This window comes from Magnolia sinica, chromosome 5, assembly GCF_029962835.1.
Source record: "Magnolia sinica isolate HGM2019 chromosome 5, MsV1, whole genome shotgun sequence".
NCBI classification, from domain to species: domain Eukaryota; kingdom Viridiplantae; phylum Streptophyta; class Magnoliopsida; order Magnoliales; family Magnoliaceae; genus Magnolia; species Magnolia sinica.
In genome coordinates, this window is record NC_080577.1 from 9,024,777 (window position 1) to 9,042,114 (window position 17,338).

Consider the following 17,338-nt stretch of genomic DNA (forward strand, 5'->3'; position numbering starts at 1 on the left):
TCATCCCAGAAGCGGATTTTTTTACCATTGCCGAGGATATAACCAATATTAGGGAGAACTTCCTTTTTCATTCTCATAATGTCCTGCCATATGTGCGAAACTTTGTTCGACGATAAGTCTTTCACCCACCAGGCATCAGAAGTGCTGCTGTATTTCCCCCTGATTATAGAGCTCCAGAGACCGCCTTCTTCTGCCCCTAGCCTCCAGATCCACTTTCCAAGGAGAGCGTTGTTCATAGCCTTTAGGTCTTTAACCCCTGCTCCACCATGGGACAGCTGGGTGCAGACCTCTGACCAGTTAAGGAGGTGGAATTTCTTACCTATTTCCTTGCCTTGCCAAAGGAAATCACGTCTCAATTTGTCGATGGTCTTTCTAACCGTAGCCGGGCATTTCAGGAGAGACATATAATACACAGGGAGGTTTAAGAGGGTGGCTTTAATTAACGTGAGACATCCACCGAGAGACAAATAACGGCTCTTCCATCTGGAGAGAACTGACTGAAATCTGCCAATGACTTTGTCCCAAGAAGACAATGGAGGTTCTCCGATGCAGAGCGGTAAGCCCACGAATGAAGAAGGGAGTGACTCTGCGGAGCAGCCAAGAGATGAAGTGAGAGTGTTGACCTCCTCGCTTTCCATGTTAATCCCAAAGATCTTTGATTTTGTCATATTCACTTTTAGGTCGGAAATGGCTTGAAAACAGCGGATAGTAGTGCCCAGGTTTACCACCTTCTCATACGATTCTTCAGAAAAAATAAGGGAATCATCCGCATGTTGGATGTGGGTGATAGGACGTGGCAAGCCATTGATTTCGATCCCACCTAGAAGACCTTCCTCTTGCCCCTTCGAAAGCATTCTAGAGAATGCCTCTCCTATCAGCAAAAATAAGAAAGGGGAGAGAGGGTCACCTTGCCTAAGACCTCTGTTACTTATGAAAAACCCTTTAGGAGAGTCATTTAGTAAAATAGAATAGTGGGCTGATCCTGTACATTCTCTCATCCAGTCTCTCCATTTGACCCCGAACCCCATGCGCTTTAACAAGTATTGAAGAAAGCCCCAGTCAACATGATCGTAGGCTTTTTCGATGTCCAACTTGTAAGTGATATGCTTCCGGCCCGATCTTGCGCAAGAATCTAGAATTTCATTAGCAGTTAGGGCTGCGTCGACAATCTGTCTTCCAGCAATGAAAGCACACTGATTTTCTGATATTAACTTCCCAATAACCTTCGCCAGACGAGTAGCCAAAACCTTAGCCAAGATCTTGTTGGGGCCCCCCACCAAACTAATGGGTCCGAAGTTCTTGGGAGACGCTGCTCCTGCTAGCTTCAGAATCAGCGTGACGAAAGTTGCCCTTAGGCTGGTAGAAATCTATCCTTTCAGGTGGAAATCTTTGAAGAAGTCGATGACATCTGCTTTGATCACTTCCTAGAATTGAGCAAAGAACGCAATCGGGAATCCGTCCGGCCTTGGGGCTTTATCAGCTCCAAGATCATCTATAGCCCGCTTAATCTCTTCTTCCGTGAATGGGGCTTCAAGGGAGGACGCGTCATCTTCTGATATGACGTTGAAATGTATACCATCTAGCTTGGGTCTGCGCCACTGTTTTCCGTTGAGGAGCGAACTGAAGTAGGAAACCATAATATCCGAGATATCATCCTAGTCCTCAAATCGAACCCCTTCTAGCAAAATGCTATTGATTTTGTTATTAGACGCGTGCCAATTTGCCATCCTATGGAAGAAACGAGTGTTTCTGTCCCCTTCCTTCAACCAAGTCAGACGCGCCTTTTGTTTCTAGGAGATTTCTTTTTGAAGAATTCTGTTGGCGATTTCCTGAATCAGATTTATCCTTGTGGCTTGCAAATCAGGAGAGGAGCCCCCTATTTCCATGTGAGCGTCTAAGGCAGACAAGTCAGATAGAAGCTTAGAATAGTCGAGGTCTCTATTTTGCATATCACTCTTGTGCCACTCTTTTAGCTCTTTCTTCAACATCTTCAATTTGACCGACAATATAAAGTCCGCATTGCCTTGGACCTTGAAGCCTTTCCACCAATCAACAATCTTGGTGGCAAACCCCTTGATAGAAAGCCACAAGAGCTCGAATCGAAAAGGTTTTGGCCCCCAGTTCTGCTCCACCACTTCCAGGGATATTGGATGGTGATCGGATGTAGTTCTGGGAAGCACGAACTGAGAGGATGAAGGGAACTGATCTAACTAGTCGGGGGAGATAAGAAACCTGTCCAACCTGCACATTGTAGGGGACTCTCTCCCATTGGACCAAGTGAATCTAGCACCAAGAATGGGGAGGTCGACGAGTTCCTCTTCTTTGATCCAATCAGAAAACTGCTTCATGGTTGGGGTATTCGATCTGCTGTGAGATTTTTCCTGACTATTCCTGACAATGTCGAAGTCCCCGGCTATACAGCACGCACCTACGAATTTCTGCCTGGAAAGGGAAAGTTCTTCCCAGAAAGCTTTTCTGTCCCTGTCCTGACTCGGCCCATAAATAGAGGAAAAGCAACAAGTGAATCTAGAGGAAATGTGCTGAAGGATAACCGAAACAAAGAATTTACCCGTCCAGCTGTTGAGAACCTGCCATGCTGAATTCTTCCAGGCAACTAAAATACCTCCTGCACTGCCCATAGAATCTTTAGCCACCCAACTCACATCTGCGGCCCGCCAGAGAGAACCCAACAGTCTGTCGTTGAAGTTGGGGCACTTGGTTTCCTGAAAGCAGATAATATCAGGTTTATATTTGTCGCAAGTGTCCTTGATGATGCATCTTTTCTGTTTGGACCCCACCCCCCGGATATTCCAAGAGAGCAGCTTCATTTGGAAACATAGCTTCCCCGAGTACCCTGACAGGAGGTCCTTTTCGAAGGAGTAACCGAAAGTCCCTGTCCTGTAAATAAGTTGTGCAATTCCCTGTCGCTACGAGTATTCTGCATTATCATGTTGGAAGTTGGCATTGATCTTCGCATCTTGGGGGATCTGTGCTTCGTGAGGGGTCTGCCACTTGCTTCTACACATTGGAATAACGCTAAGAAGTCCTCCGGGCAATCCCCAAAGGAAAGTCCAAGAGCTCTGCCCACGTGTCCCATGGCATCTTTAATCCATTTCTTGTGAGGAATCTTCTCGATTCTGCTTCACATCTAACCCTTTTCAGTTGTTGGGGGTTGTCTTCCTTGCAAGTCGATGTCATGCCCCCTCTGGTCTGTAAAGGTTCCGCCTCAATAACCTCAAGTTCTGGATGTTCCTGGAATAGATTAGGGAGACCATAGTCGGACCAGTGGTTAGCTGAGGACACGGGAGACGAGGGAACGGAGTCCTGCGTAGGCGGATTCTCAGAGTAGAAAGAGCCTTGATCGATTTCAACTCCCGAGATCATCATCCTTTGATCAGGATGAGGCTGTGATAGGAGTTGGTCCCCTTGTTGGTGTTCTTCATAATGTATCGGTTCTCCGTAAACGCCTGGATGAAGAATGAGAGCGTCGCTGGAAGATAATGGGGGTTGGGTACTGTCTGTCGGGTGATGTAAGTTAAGGTCTGTCGGGTCTGGGACGACGGACCCGATACCAGTCAGACCTGAAGGGTATTTTAAAATACCCGACGGACCTGCGAGACCTGGCCCCGAACGAGCAGAGATATCGGAGTCGGGTCCGAAATCCAAATAGCGCAAACAGGCCCCCGGGGCTTCGCGAGCCTTCCTTAGCACATCTGCCGAGAGAGAGTGGCTACGTGGCCACCTCTCGTCTTCATTCCCTTCCGATGGACAATTAATCTCAGAAATATGAGCTGGTGGGGGCGACGCTCGAGGTGAAAAGGCCGGACCACCTGTCGCGTAGGCAGCTCCTCTGGCTTGATGATCGGGTGAGAATGCTCCACACGTCTGACGTGAAGAGGGACGGCAGGTGGAAGCATTAATAGCTACCTGTAACAACGCTGCCTTAGCATCCAGTACTATGCGGGAGTTCTGAAGGGGAAAACCTTCTTGCTCCACACCAGTGGGGATGTCGGAGACTGCTGGAGGTTCCCTAGCTCGCCATAAGTCTCCCCATCTCGGGGATTGAGAGGATTTCTCCTCTTGCTGAATTGGGAGAGGGATCTCTTTGTCTTCGGCTATAATCGTGATTTGAGGAGGGGTGATGACGCCTTTCTTCCTTCTGATCATCATCCTAGCAACGCCCATCTCCTCCCCGAGTTTTGTTTTTTGGTCTTACTCTATCAGTTGCCCTAACTCGTTTGCCACTTGAATGAAAAAATCGTCGTACCAGAGTTCTAACGGGATCCCCCAAATTAGAATCCACACCTCCTTGTATCCAAATATGGAAAATTCTTCCCAGCTGTGGACTGATCGAACAGGTCCGTCGTTATGTAGAGCTCTTGCAATCCTGAGGGTATCCGGATTCAGTCCCGGTGTGAGCTTGATCCAGAGTTCATTATACCCTATAGGCCTGATGGAGAATTGAGCAGATCGGATACGGCAGACGCTGTTTATCCATTCCTTGATCTGGGGAAGAGTAACCCCTTCTCTCATGAGCAGTACCACGGAATCCTGCAGCTCCTTATATTGAGCTATGCGCTCTGCATTGATCGTGATCTTGTTTGCTTCCTTAGTATTAATTAAAACGTTCTTCCTTTCTCCTATGTTGTCGGTTACTATCTGGGCAGACGCTATTCCTTTCACGACGGCAGGCTTCGCTAGGGCATCCCAGTATGACTTTGCCCTTTGCATAGAGGAATTAATATCCGATTTGGGTTGGTTAATCGGTCCAGCTGATCTTGCTCTCATTGTAGGTCTCCTTTCACGAGGGAGGGCTTCTCTCGTTGTAGGTCTCCTTTCCGGCCCGAATCTGGCGCGTTGTACTAGCAGTTTTTCTCCACCGAAACTCTAGCCATGTAGCATGGAAACGGCTCGGGATAGCTCCTCCTCTGAGCTCATTCTGATCAGAGCAAAACCCCTGTATTCTCCATTAGTTTTGTCTCGGGGCATTATCACGTCCATTACTGCTCCTGCATGTCCAAAGACCCTTTTGAGATTTAGCGGAAACCAACAAAGGGGGTAGCCCTTGACAAAGAGAGTTGGAAGAGAGTCGTAATGGGAGCTTCTTTTCCCCCGATCCGGTTTCTTTCGTCCTACCTGTATCCAGTCATCCATCTTCTTTCCCTGTATCCAGTCATCCATCTTCTTTCCCTTGTCCTTTCCTGCAATGTTTTCTACTGTTCCGATCAATGCATTGCCGGAAGCGGTAGTCTTCTGTACCGCCTCCACACAGTGTTGTTGCCTCAAACTAATTAATGTATTCCAGGAGTAATGCTTTCTTGATATAATATATAATAATCCAGAAAAACATAAACAATCAGAAAGACAGATTTCAATATGATTTAAAAGATAATGGACTTCATGACAGGAACCAGAAGAGTATACATCATCTCTACCCCTTTGTGGCTAAATTAATTATATAGAAGATTTCTCAAGCATATCTGTTGCGTACGGAAAATGGATGGTTGGTTGTACCTTGTGCACTGAACTAATGCAATTGTATTCAAACTGAGTGCATAATATTTAGAGTATATGTGATAATTATTTCATCAAACATTCCTAAATGCTTTGAAATTAGTCTCAATTGACAGCTGGTTGAAGGGAAATTTTGAAAATAATAATAATAATAATATTTTTTACTAATTTTTAATTAAAAATGAATTTTATTTTCTGAAAATTGACAAGGACTTAACAAATCAGTAGATCAATCCTCATACATGCTTGATTTCATGTTTGGAGTGCAACATTGCAAGCAATTTGGGAGAAATTGGGGAAAATTTGAATTTTCCCCAAATTTTCCCAAACCGGACCACCTATACTCAAAATTTGAAATTAGAGTGTATGTGATGATCATTTCATCAAATACTCCTAATAATTCAAAATTAGTCTCAATTGACAGTTGGTTGAAGGAAAATTTAAAAAAAACAAAAACAAAAACAAAAACATGGAGAACATGAAGAACCAATGGATATCAAAATCAAAACTCCAACTCCATGATTTTTCATGCAAAATATGAAGAACTAGTGGATTTGTTACCATTTGGCACCGATTTAACATAATTCCAACAAAAAAAGGGGATCGAAAATTGAAATTGCTCCCTAGGAACATGTGGGATATATCAACACTACTTGTGCGTTTCATATCCCACAGGTAGGATACAAGATATATCGTGGATATATCAGCCTACATCGTCGATATTTTAAAAATTGGTCTAGACGTGTTCTACCATGTTTATAAGATAACAAACTTAAACAACTGTTAGTCTCAAATACACCAAACTAAAACAACTGTTTGTCTCAAAAATTCAGGATAAAGGGAGCAGAATAAAACACCATAGTTCATATGAGAACATGAAACAAAGCAAAATAAAATGTTGGACAAAAACGCATCCTTTGCTTTTACGAGGATACCATGTCCTAGGAAATTCAATTTTCTCATTTCAAAAAATTATGGCCAAGTCTTCTAATGTCAGAATTGTATTCTCTGATGTCTTGAAGGTTGCGAACAAGGTAGCTGATTCCTTTGCAATGGCAGCCTTTCATTTTCCTCTTTAATGAAATTAGAGTCAGTGTTCTAAAAAGAAAAAGAAAAAGAAAAGAAAAAGAAAATGAGTGTTTGGAGTTTGGATGCTTTCAAGGATATTAAGATATTACATTCTTCAAATATTGCATCAATTTCATTTCTTTTAGTTAGTAACAAGTTCAATATCCTCTGGAAAATAATTCAGCAACTAAAATATTAAATCAATCACAATAATTCCATCACAAGCATAGACATTACGAGATCTGAAATAGGGGTAAAGAAAACCAAGCATTCAATACACATTATGTGGATCACAGAAATCAGGAGGCAGACGGCTCCTCTACAGTGTCTTCAGAAGGATTGCCAAGGATTTTGAGCCCAACAAAGTGGAGTGGGTGTCTATGGTCTGGGATGGGATCTCCCCCATGAAAGCCAATGTGTTATGCTGGTTGATTTTCCTTAACAAGGTGTTGATTGTGGATCATTTGCAACATAGAGGAATAACGATCCCCGACATGTGCATCATGTGTCAGGCAGAGCAATATATGTCACTCATCTGTCGATTCATTGTTCTTCTGTTTAAAGATTATGGCAGCTATCTTCATGAAATTTGGTGTGAAGTGGGTGATGCCTGATTCAGTGACTGCTCTCTGTTCGAGTTGGAAAGTGGTCATGTGGGTCCTATCGGCAAATCTTGTGGAACTCATCTCTGAAAGAACTTCTATGGCGCATCAGGTCTGAAGAAATTCCAGGACTTAACATGGGATGGAAAAATTAAGGAGGGTGGTGTTTTGCATCATAATGTCCTTAGCTATGAACTGGAGTAGACGGGCCAGGGTGTTGACGGGTATGAACTGGAGTAAACAGGCCAGGGTGTTGATGGGTATTCTTGTAGTGTTTTTGTCCTCCAATTGGGATGTGACCCTCATATGTGGTGACCTCCTGTGCAGGGTAGAGAAATGTGGAGGGCTCTGCCAACACATCACCTCAAGGTGAATTTTGATGCTTGTTCATTAGATGAACCTGGACATACGAGCATCACTGGTATTGCCAGAAGCTACAGGGAGGGGGGGCATCAAATTTGAGTTCCCAAGCCCTGGGGAGTTTGTAGACTCCTCTGGCTCCACCTTTGCGGAAGCTTCATCACTGATACATGGAACCAGGATAACGCCAAATCTCAACCTCAGCCCGATAATAATAGAGGGGGATTCCAAAAACTTCATCCAATGGATCAAGTCCAGCAGATTCTCATGGTTGTTGGCCAACATCTTAAAGGATAGTAGTGAATCGCTGGATGCCTCTTTTGTCCACGTGGTTCGAGTGGCTAATGATTAGGCTTGATGCTTTGGCCAAGGACCTGCTCAGAGCTCTTTTGGGATTTCAGATTGTGGTTAGCCGCATGTGTGTGTTGGGGGGGGGTTGGTGGAGTGGGCTTCTCTGTTTGCATGGGCAATGCTAGTTGCATGACGTAGAGGATTTCTCCAATCCTCAAATTTCTGTTTTTGGCCATATCTACTTAAATCTTCAAGCTAATCTGTAATCTAATTACTAGAGCGAATATTTGATAGGTTTAGGATATCAATCTATGTCATTGTATCTGTAAACACTTTTAAGAAAACATTTTATATCTGTGAAGATATCAAAATAAAACAAGTACAAAACCAACACATTTATGGATGGGACTAATGTAAAGGAAGTTTGTTGGTGCTTATGAATGGTGCATTGTTTCGAAGTATTCATTATGAGCATCAACGTAGTCTACAGAAATACAGATCAGGAAGCCAATCCCTTTGTGGCATGCGTTGAAAAGACCTCAGCTGCATGTAACGGCGAGTATTGGTCAAGTTTGATGCTGCTCTTGCCTGCCAAAGAGGGAAGGGAAAAAAAAAAAAAAGATCTGCAAAGATTTTCTTCATTTTTTTTTCCCACTAAAGAATTTTTTATTTTTTATTTTTGGGTTAGTTTGTTAGTGCACACCCATGTCAGTACACACACTCCATGTTAGCCACCCCCACTAGGGATCGATACCAAGACCTCAAGTGTCGAAACGAGGTATCTCCACTCAGTCTGCCAGTTGAGCTATGGATCTGGGTGTCCACTAAAGAAGCTTAATCAAGAGGTTTGTCTTTAATTTTGTAGGTAAGTAGTTTAAAATCCCTTACTCTGATGTAGTTGAAATTCTGGATCAACGATCTTCTTCCCAAGGTCACACTTCTGCACCAACTCACTTAAAGAGATATGTTCAGACACCCACCACTGGTAACTCATGTTTTAGTTTTGTATTGCGTGGAATTATAGTGATCCATGTTTATGATAGATACTTCTGAGCATTGCACATGTTTCACCACTGGACATTTTCTGAAAGGCTTGTAGCATATGTTTGTTTATCTAATTATCCCATGCCATTTAAAATGTCTGGATGTTAGGTTGCTTCACATGGGTATGGATTACTAAGCAGAGCGAATTTTGCAAGTAATAATAGAATACATACTTCATGCATGGTTTATTTGATTTGTTACTGGTTATTTAAAAGTGAAATGTCCTCATGGGATAATTTTTTCAAGGAATCACTTGTTTCAATGTATTTAAGGGCTAATGTGATCTGCTAAGATTATGGATTTAGTTCTACGTCATTGGGTCCTTGCCATTGGAGACACTTCTTACTATATCATACACGCTATAAAGCTTTTGATATATATAGGGGCTGTTTGATTTTTTAATTCCCCTTGTAATTCACTATTAGTGGATAATCATTATTTACATTTGTAATTCGTGCACCCATTCCAAAGTGACGTTGACAGGCATGCTATTTGAACATGTTGTCTTGAAACTCGAGGTGGAAATGCACAAGAACTGTGGGACCCATCGTGAAGTATGTGACTTAACCACGCCATCCATTCCTTCCACCCACCCATTTTAGGACCTGAGGTGAAAAATGAGGCAGATCCAAAGCTCAAATGGACTACACTATATAAAAGAGTGGAAATTGTATGCCTGCTGTTAAAAACTTCTTGGGGGGCCAGAAGTTTTGGATCAATTTGATATTTGTTTTTTCCCTTTATCCATGTCTGTGTGACCTTATGAACAGGTTGGATGACAAATAAACATCGATGTGGGCCCTACGAAGGAAACAATTTTCAAGGTGGACGTCTTTAGGGCCACTGTTTCCTGTAGTGTGGTCCATTTGAGCTTTGGATCTGCCTCATTTTTGGGCTCATAACCTAAATGTGCTGGTGAACCGGATGGATGGCGTGGATAAGTCAGATACATTACGTTGGGCCCCACAAATTTAAGTCAAACTCAACAACACCCTTTAGAGACCGGTTTTCAAGGTCGAAATGCTCATTGATTTCCATCTCATTCAAACACCCCCAAGAAGTTATTATTACCTACCTTCTTGTATTTGAAAGAGTATTTGAAAGGGTAAATCGAAATCAAACAGCCCCATAGAGAAAGGTTTCAAGTCCAACTGGTCAGACCACAAGTTACAGTCCACCCATGGATAACTTCCAACCTATTAAGTGCATGCAAAATCCAGTCCTTCCAATAGGTTGGTCCTACCATGAGATCACCTAGTGAACAAATCAGTCCCATCAACTCATCAGGTGGAACTTACAATAGGAAGCAATATCTAGCCATTGATAAATATCAAAATACAAGTGTTGTGCACTTGTATGTTGATTGACATAATGTATGTTGTTTGCAAATGACATAGTTTTGATTGACATGACAAGGGAGGGCATAAACACAGCTAGATTTATGGAGAGTTGCTTTAGAATCTAGAGGATTTAGAATTAGTCGGACTAAAACAGAGTATATGGAGTGCAGTTTTAGTAACAATAGGAGTGGGAACTACAAATTAGTAAAGATTGTTGATCAAGAAGTTTCCCAAAATGACCACTTTCTGCATCTTGTGTTGATATGAGAGTGGAGGGATTGAGAAGAATGTTGCCATAGAATTCAAGCGGGGTGGAAGAAATGGAGATGTGCCTCTGGAGCTTTATTTGACCGTTGTGTACCACTCAAATTAAGAGGGAAATTTTATAGAATGGCTTTAAGACCAGTCATGCTTTATGGGACTGAATGCTTGGCAGTTGAAAGAACAACATGTCCATAGGATGTGTAGCTGAAATGAGGATGTTGAGGTGGATGAGTGGCAAGATAAGGATAGAATTAGAAACGAATGCATTTGAGGGAATTTAAGAGTAGCACCAATAGGTAACAAGATGAGGGAAAGTAGATTTAGATGGTTTGGTCATGTGCAACAGAGACCAAGAACTACTAGTTAGGAGTGAGTTCGTACAAGTTGAAGGTCCTAAAAGGGCAAGGGGAAGGCCCAAAAGGACATGGGTGGAGGTAGTGAGTAAAGACTTGAAGACCTATGGTCTAACTGAAGTTATGGCCCTTGATCAGTGTTGTCATATGTGATCGCATATGCCATTTTGGAAGGATGGACTGCATATGCCATGGTGGCATATCGGTTTTTGGACCGTTGGGCTTTACGTGGTTGCACAGAAAAGCATGCAACTGCATAAGCCATGATCATGTCATTATGTCATGACATACTCAGTATGCGATAGCATAATGTCCCATTGGTTGGGACTTGGGACTAACGTTTTTTATTCTTCCATTTCTCTCCCTTTTCGCCTATAAATAGGCAGCATGCGATGGCATAATGTTCCAAAGCTCATATATATATATATATATATATATATATATATATATATATATATATATATATATATATATATATTCTTCCATTTGTCTCCCTTTTTGCCTACAAATAGGCACTCCCAGCCTCCCATTTTGCCCTCTCTCTCTCTCTCTCTCTCTCTCTCTCTCACCGAACGCTCCCGCTCTTTCAAGTTTCAAGAATCAAGGTTCTCACTCGTTCAAGTAACAAGGCTAGAAGTCTCTCATCTACAATTGGTTGGGGATCAATGCGTATAGCCTATTTTTAATTTTTAAATTTTGAATTTTTATAATGTATTTCTACATGAATAAAATTTCTATGTTGTATTTTTCACATTCATTTGATTACTTGTTAGTGGACTTGTTATAATCTAATAGTCTAATGGATGTAATAAATATAATAAAATTTTAATCAAATTAGTAATTAAAAATTAAAAAAAAAACATAAATTTTCTTTTTTTTCCCTTTATTTTTCATTTTATTTTTCATTTTTTCAAAAGCAAAAGAGTTCAAGGAGCTATGCGACCGCATATGCAATTATGTGATTGCATGTGCGCAGCCCCACTGGGTTGCACAGGATCGCTTATGTCATTTGGCAGCATTGCCCTTGATAGAGTGGAATGGTGGAAAAGGATTCATATAGCCAACCCCAATTAGTTGGGAATTTGGGAGAAGGTGTAGATCATGTGATGATGACAAGTTTGATGCACTCGATATATATATATATATATATATATATATATATATATATATATATATATATAGGAGTTAATCCTCCCGACATGCCTATTGAACTGGTTGGATTTCGTATACACATGAAAGGTTGGAAATTATCCACTGGGCCCACCGGTTGGACTTCTATACATACATATCTATCATGGGACGTTAGCAACATCCCCAAAGATTTTAAACGACACATGGGACGCCCAATCATCAATCAGGACAGTTCAGTCAATAGTAACATTTGGAACAAGCCCTAGTGCATGAATCACGATGATCGTATGATCCTAACATTATGAGTGAGACCAATTTGCAAGAACCACCTGATTTTTACAAGCCATTGATCATATGGTTAGAATCATCAAACCAAAGTGCTACTTTTGAATCATAAGCAATACAAAGTGGGATCTATTGAATAGATGGTTCTGGATGATGATTGAACCTATTTTGTTTACCCAGTCAATCCTTACTGTCCATTTTCCATGGTATTGTTCAGATGCTTTGGATCATCCAATTGGCGTGATTTTTGCAACATGGCTCATCCCTATTAGTATAAAAGAATGGACTGTTCAAATTGATTATTGGACATCCCGTGTGCCATTCAAAAGGTTTCATGACATTGCCAACATCCCCATGAAGGTGGGCATGTTAGTGTGCGTGCACACAGACAAATATATGAGGTCTGAAGTCCAACCGGCTGGACCATAATTCATGGTCCCCCCAGCAAACAGCTATCAACCTTTCATGAGCGTGTGACATCCAACCTATTCAATAGGTTGGCCCAATTATTAGTATTACCTTGTGCAAAGATCAGCAACATCTGCTCACAAAGTGGATGGCACTTGTATTTTGTTATTTATCAATGGAAAAATATTGTTTTATATGGTGTGGCCCACTTAATGAGTGGATTGGACTGATATTTTCTCAAGGATATGGTGGGGCCAACCTATTGAAAGGGTTGAACATCACACAAACATGATAGGTTGGAAGTTATTGACTGGGTGGACCATGAATTATGGTCCAAATGGTTGGAGTTGAGACCTACATATATGTATTTCATTTCATGATCATCCTTATCACTGGCACCACCACCACCTCCTCCTAGGCCTTATCCCATCTTGGGAGATTCTCTCATCATCCAGGGACAAAATTCTCTCTCACCAGATTAGTTCAGAGAGGTTGCTTGTATGGAGTTTGTATTTTTGTTGTCCTATGTTATGTTAGTCAATATCAATTGAACCTGTCCTGACTATTCGTTCTTTGATCCCATTAAATGTTATTGCAGATCACTGACCGCGCATAGTACCTATATATATATATATATATATATATATATATATATATATATATATATATATATATATATATATGGGAAAAGGTACTATGCGCTCGACCTCACAAGACCGTCCCATGAGGTCGAGTTGTGTGGGCCCCACCGTGATGCGTTTCGAACATCTACCCCATCAGTCAGATGCACCATTCCATCGTGAGCCTAGGTCTCAAAAATCAAGTCAATCCGTAACTTGTGTGGGCCACACCACATACAGAAGTGGGGAGGGTAACCATTTTTTGGGCCCACTGAGATGTGGTTTGAAAATCCAGCCCATCCATTATGTGTGTCCCACTTGGATGAGGGTTCAGACCAAGTTTCAGCAGCATTCAAAACTCAGGTGGCCCCCACCAAGTGCTTTTTTATGTTTTAACGGTGTCTTCACATGATTTTAGATGGTATGGCCCAGCCGAGTTCCGTATACGGCTGATTTTTGGGATATCCCATAATTTAGAGGGAACCCATCAAATGCACGGTGTTGATGGTCGACATGCATCACGGTGGGGCCCACACAGCTCGACCTAATGGGAGCTTATCGTGAGGTCGAGCGCATATATATATATATATATATATATATATATATATATAGAGTCCCGGTCTCCTGCGAACCATCCCGCAGGATACCTTAGAGCGATCTGTTCTCACCGCAAAAAATCCCTGCGCTGGGCGCCGATTGGCTACTGACGAGTTGAGTAAGGAGACTGCTACTGAATTTATGTCCCCACCATGATATATGTCTTATATCCACACCGTCCATTCATCTGGAGAGATCATTTGAAATTGAAATTCAAAGAATGACTCACATCCAAAGCTCCAGTGGGCCCCACTACAGAAAACAGTGGGGAAGAGGCCACTGTTAAAAACTTCTAAAAGCCACAAAAAGTTTTCGATCAAGCCTATATTTATATTTTCCCTTCTTTAATGTCTTTGTTAACTTTTGAACAGGTTGGATTTTGAAAAAACATCATGGTGGGCCTTAGAAAGTTTTCAACGGTGGGCATCAATCTTCCCGTTTTTTGTGGTGGGGTCCACTAAAGCTTTGGATCCGTCTCATTCTCTAGATAAGGACTTAAAATAATATCTCCAAATAGGTGGACGTTGTGGATACAACACATACATCAGGTCCACAGAACTTGGTGACGTCCCCTCCGTAGAGTGAGGTCCGGTGTTAGGACGCGGATTGCGTGGTGAGTAACTCATACGCTTAGTCGTACTGACTAAACTCTGTGAGGTCGACCATGATTTACTTATTTTATCCACTCCGTCCATTCATTTTAACAGATAATTTTAGTACTTAGAACAAAACAATGAGGTATATCCAATGTTAAAATAGACCACACCACAGGAAACAGTTAAATTGAATGTCTACCGTTGAAAAATAATTGGAGGGCCACATGAGTTTTGGATCAACTTTATATTTGTTTTTTCCCATCATCCATGTCTGTATGATCTTAAGAACAAGTTGGATGAAAAATAAACATAACTTTGGGGCCTAGAAAGGTTTCAACAGTGGAAATCATTATCCCCACTATTTCCAGTGGTGTGATCCACTTGATCTTTGGATATGCATCAATTTTGGGCTCAACCCTTTAAATTAGTTGGAAAAACGGATGGACGACGTAGATAGACCACATACATTCAACGTGGGCCTAACTTTGTTTACTCGGTACGCCATGTGATTTCCTGGAACATATTGGCGTGGCTGGTGGTCGGTGCTCTATGGGCCCCACTATGATGTATGTGTTTCATCTATTCCGTTCATCCATTTTTAAAGAAGGGAAAATATAAATGAAGCTTTATCGAAAACTTTTTGTAGCCTTTAGAAGTTTTTAAGGGTGGCATCACTCTCCCCACTGTTTTATCTAGTGGGGTCCACTGGAGCTTTGGATGTAACTCATTCTTTGAATTTCACACTAAAATGATCTCTCCATATGGATGTACGGGATTGATACAAAACATATATTAAAGTGGGGCCACAAATTCAGTAACAGTCTGCTACTCAACCTGTCAGTAGCCAATCCGCGGCCGCTCAAGGGTCTCTTGCGGAGACGGATTGACAACTCTCCCAGACACCGGCCAATGGCTGATGGTCAGTGCTCTGTGGGCCCACCATGATCTATGTGTTTCATCCATGCCGTCCATCTATTTATTTAGATCATTTTATAGTATGAGATCGAAACTGAGGTATATACCAATCTCAAGTGGACCACATTAAGGAAATAGTGTTGAATGAACTTTGACCATTAAAAACTTTTTGGGGAATATAGAAGTTCTGGATCAAGCTGATCTTTGTTTTTTTCCCTTCATCTTGGTTTTTATGACCTAATCAACAGATTAAATGTCTAATAAACAGTACAGTGGGCCTTAGGAGGATTTTAATGGTGGATATCCAATCACTATTGTTTTCCTGTGGTGTGGTCCACCTGAGATTTATATTCCTACAAATTTTGGGATCAAGACCTAAAATGATCTATAAAAATGGATGAACATAATAGATTAAGAACATACATCATGGTGGGGCCCATATAGCACTGACCACCAGCCACAGGGTTGTGGCTGGGGGAGTAGCTAATCCGTATGGCAGGAGGAGTAGTTAACGCATTCCTGTCTCTTGCGGTGAGAATTGGACCGCACCAAGTATCCTGCGGGACGGTTCGCAGGAGACCGGGACTCTATATATATATATATATATATATATATATATATATATATATATATATATATATATATATATATCCCACTTAGCTATGCATTGTTTTCTGCTATGTGGCCCATCTGGCAAGAAGGCTGGCAAGAAGGTGGGGCCAACCTATTGGACGAGTTGGATCTTGGATGCACATGGCAGGTTGGAACTTATAGAGTGATTGAATAGCAACTTACCAATCAATCTTGCGGTTTTATGATCACCTCTTATATATTTCAGGGTTTTTTTCATTAGGGGACCTATCTTTTGGTGGAATTTCAAATAAGGATTTTTTCCCCTCTGCTATTTACGAATGAGGGTGGGTTATTTAATTAATTCCGAAAATGCCCTCATATTCGTTAAATACATTTTAAAGCGAACCCAACCATACACCTAACCCTAACCCAACTCATTAGCTTAACGGGCTACTTGATCGTTCCTTCTAAGTACGGTGAGTATTTGACGGGTGGGATCTCTTCAACGGGAACCATCTGTACTTTGGAATGCCAGGTGAACGCTCTGGAGCATGATATGATGGACAGAAGGGCCGAGTAGATTGTGAACCTTGAGGAGGAATTATATGATATTGTAATAATAGTCTGGATTCTGACGAGTGGGACCCATGGTTCCGTCGTCCTGGCTATTGATGGATGGATGGACTTCCCCCAAATATCCAAAGTTAAACAATATTACGATGCTTCAATTGAATACGGTCGTACCTATTAGATAGCAACCCATCAATAAAGCTGTCGAGGTATCTGAACCTTACTAGCACATATTTGCATTTGGAGTCTTTGGCCTCCATATCACCTATCGGAACCGTCCATGAGGCCCAACCCGCTCTTCATAATCAAAATTTATAAAATCAAAATGACCCGGATGATACAAACCATCCATTCGGTGGCTCGCAGAAATTTATGAAAGAGATTGTGGTTTTTGCATTGATGAAAGAAAGATTAGTCTACATCTAGTGGACAGACCGAATACGTGATGTGAACAATTGACGAGTCCAAACATAAACCATCATATCCCCAAATGTACCAACCATCACGATGGGTTACCTAATAAAGCTCCCAAATACATGAACGGTGTGGATCATAACATGTAGTCCCCCAAAAAAAATTTTCGATGTGTATCACCTAATAAAGTATGCCCCACATGCATGGCAATTTACAGCCACGTGTACTATAGCGACACGCGTAAAGTGGATCCACCCATTAGTAGTAGGCTCGTCTCTTTTCCAGAATGACAAAGGGTAGAATCATCATTTTCAAACCCTCAACGCATTGCGGATCGCCCTTCTTTGAAAATAGCAAAAAGAAAAAAGACCCTTATTTAGGATTCAACCAAAA

The 17,338-nt window shown here is 41.7% G+C and overlaps 1 protein-coding gene across 1 annotated transcript; it reads right to left on the reverse strand.

Annotated features, from left to right (window-relative positions):
• Nucleotides 1-1,790: 1,790 nt before the first annotated feature.
• On the reverse strand, nt 1,791-2,977 carry LOC131246914 (uncharacterized). Its single transcript, XM_058247380.1, has 3 exons — nt 2,837-2,977; nt 2,233-2,723; nt 1,791-2,169 (listed from the first exon to the last, which is right to left on the reverse strand). Exons 1-3 carry the CDS (start codon nt 2,975-2,977, stop codon nt 1,791-1,793), a joined length of 1,011 nt encoding a protein of 336 aa, XP_058103363.1.
• Nucleotides 2,978-17,338: the final 14,361 nt, after the last annotated feature.

What these genes read in the sequence shown, in the direction of transcription:
- LOC131246914 (XM_058247380.1), bottom strand. Translation starts at nt 2,977, where the DNA reads ATGCGAAGATCAATGCCAACTTCCAACATGATAATGCAGAATACTCGT. An exon ending in AGGGTACTCGGGGAAGCTAT is followed by an intron (nt 2,724 to 2,836) that starts GTTTCCAAATGA and finishes ATCTGCTTTCAG; the next exon opens with GAAACCAAGTGCCCCAACTT. An exon ending in ACAATGTGCAGGTTGGACAG is followed by an intron (nt 2,170 to 2,232) that starts GTTTCTTATCTC and finishes CGTGCTTCCCAG; the next exon opens with AACTACATCCGATCACCATC.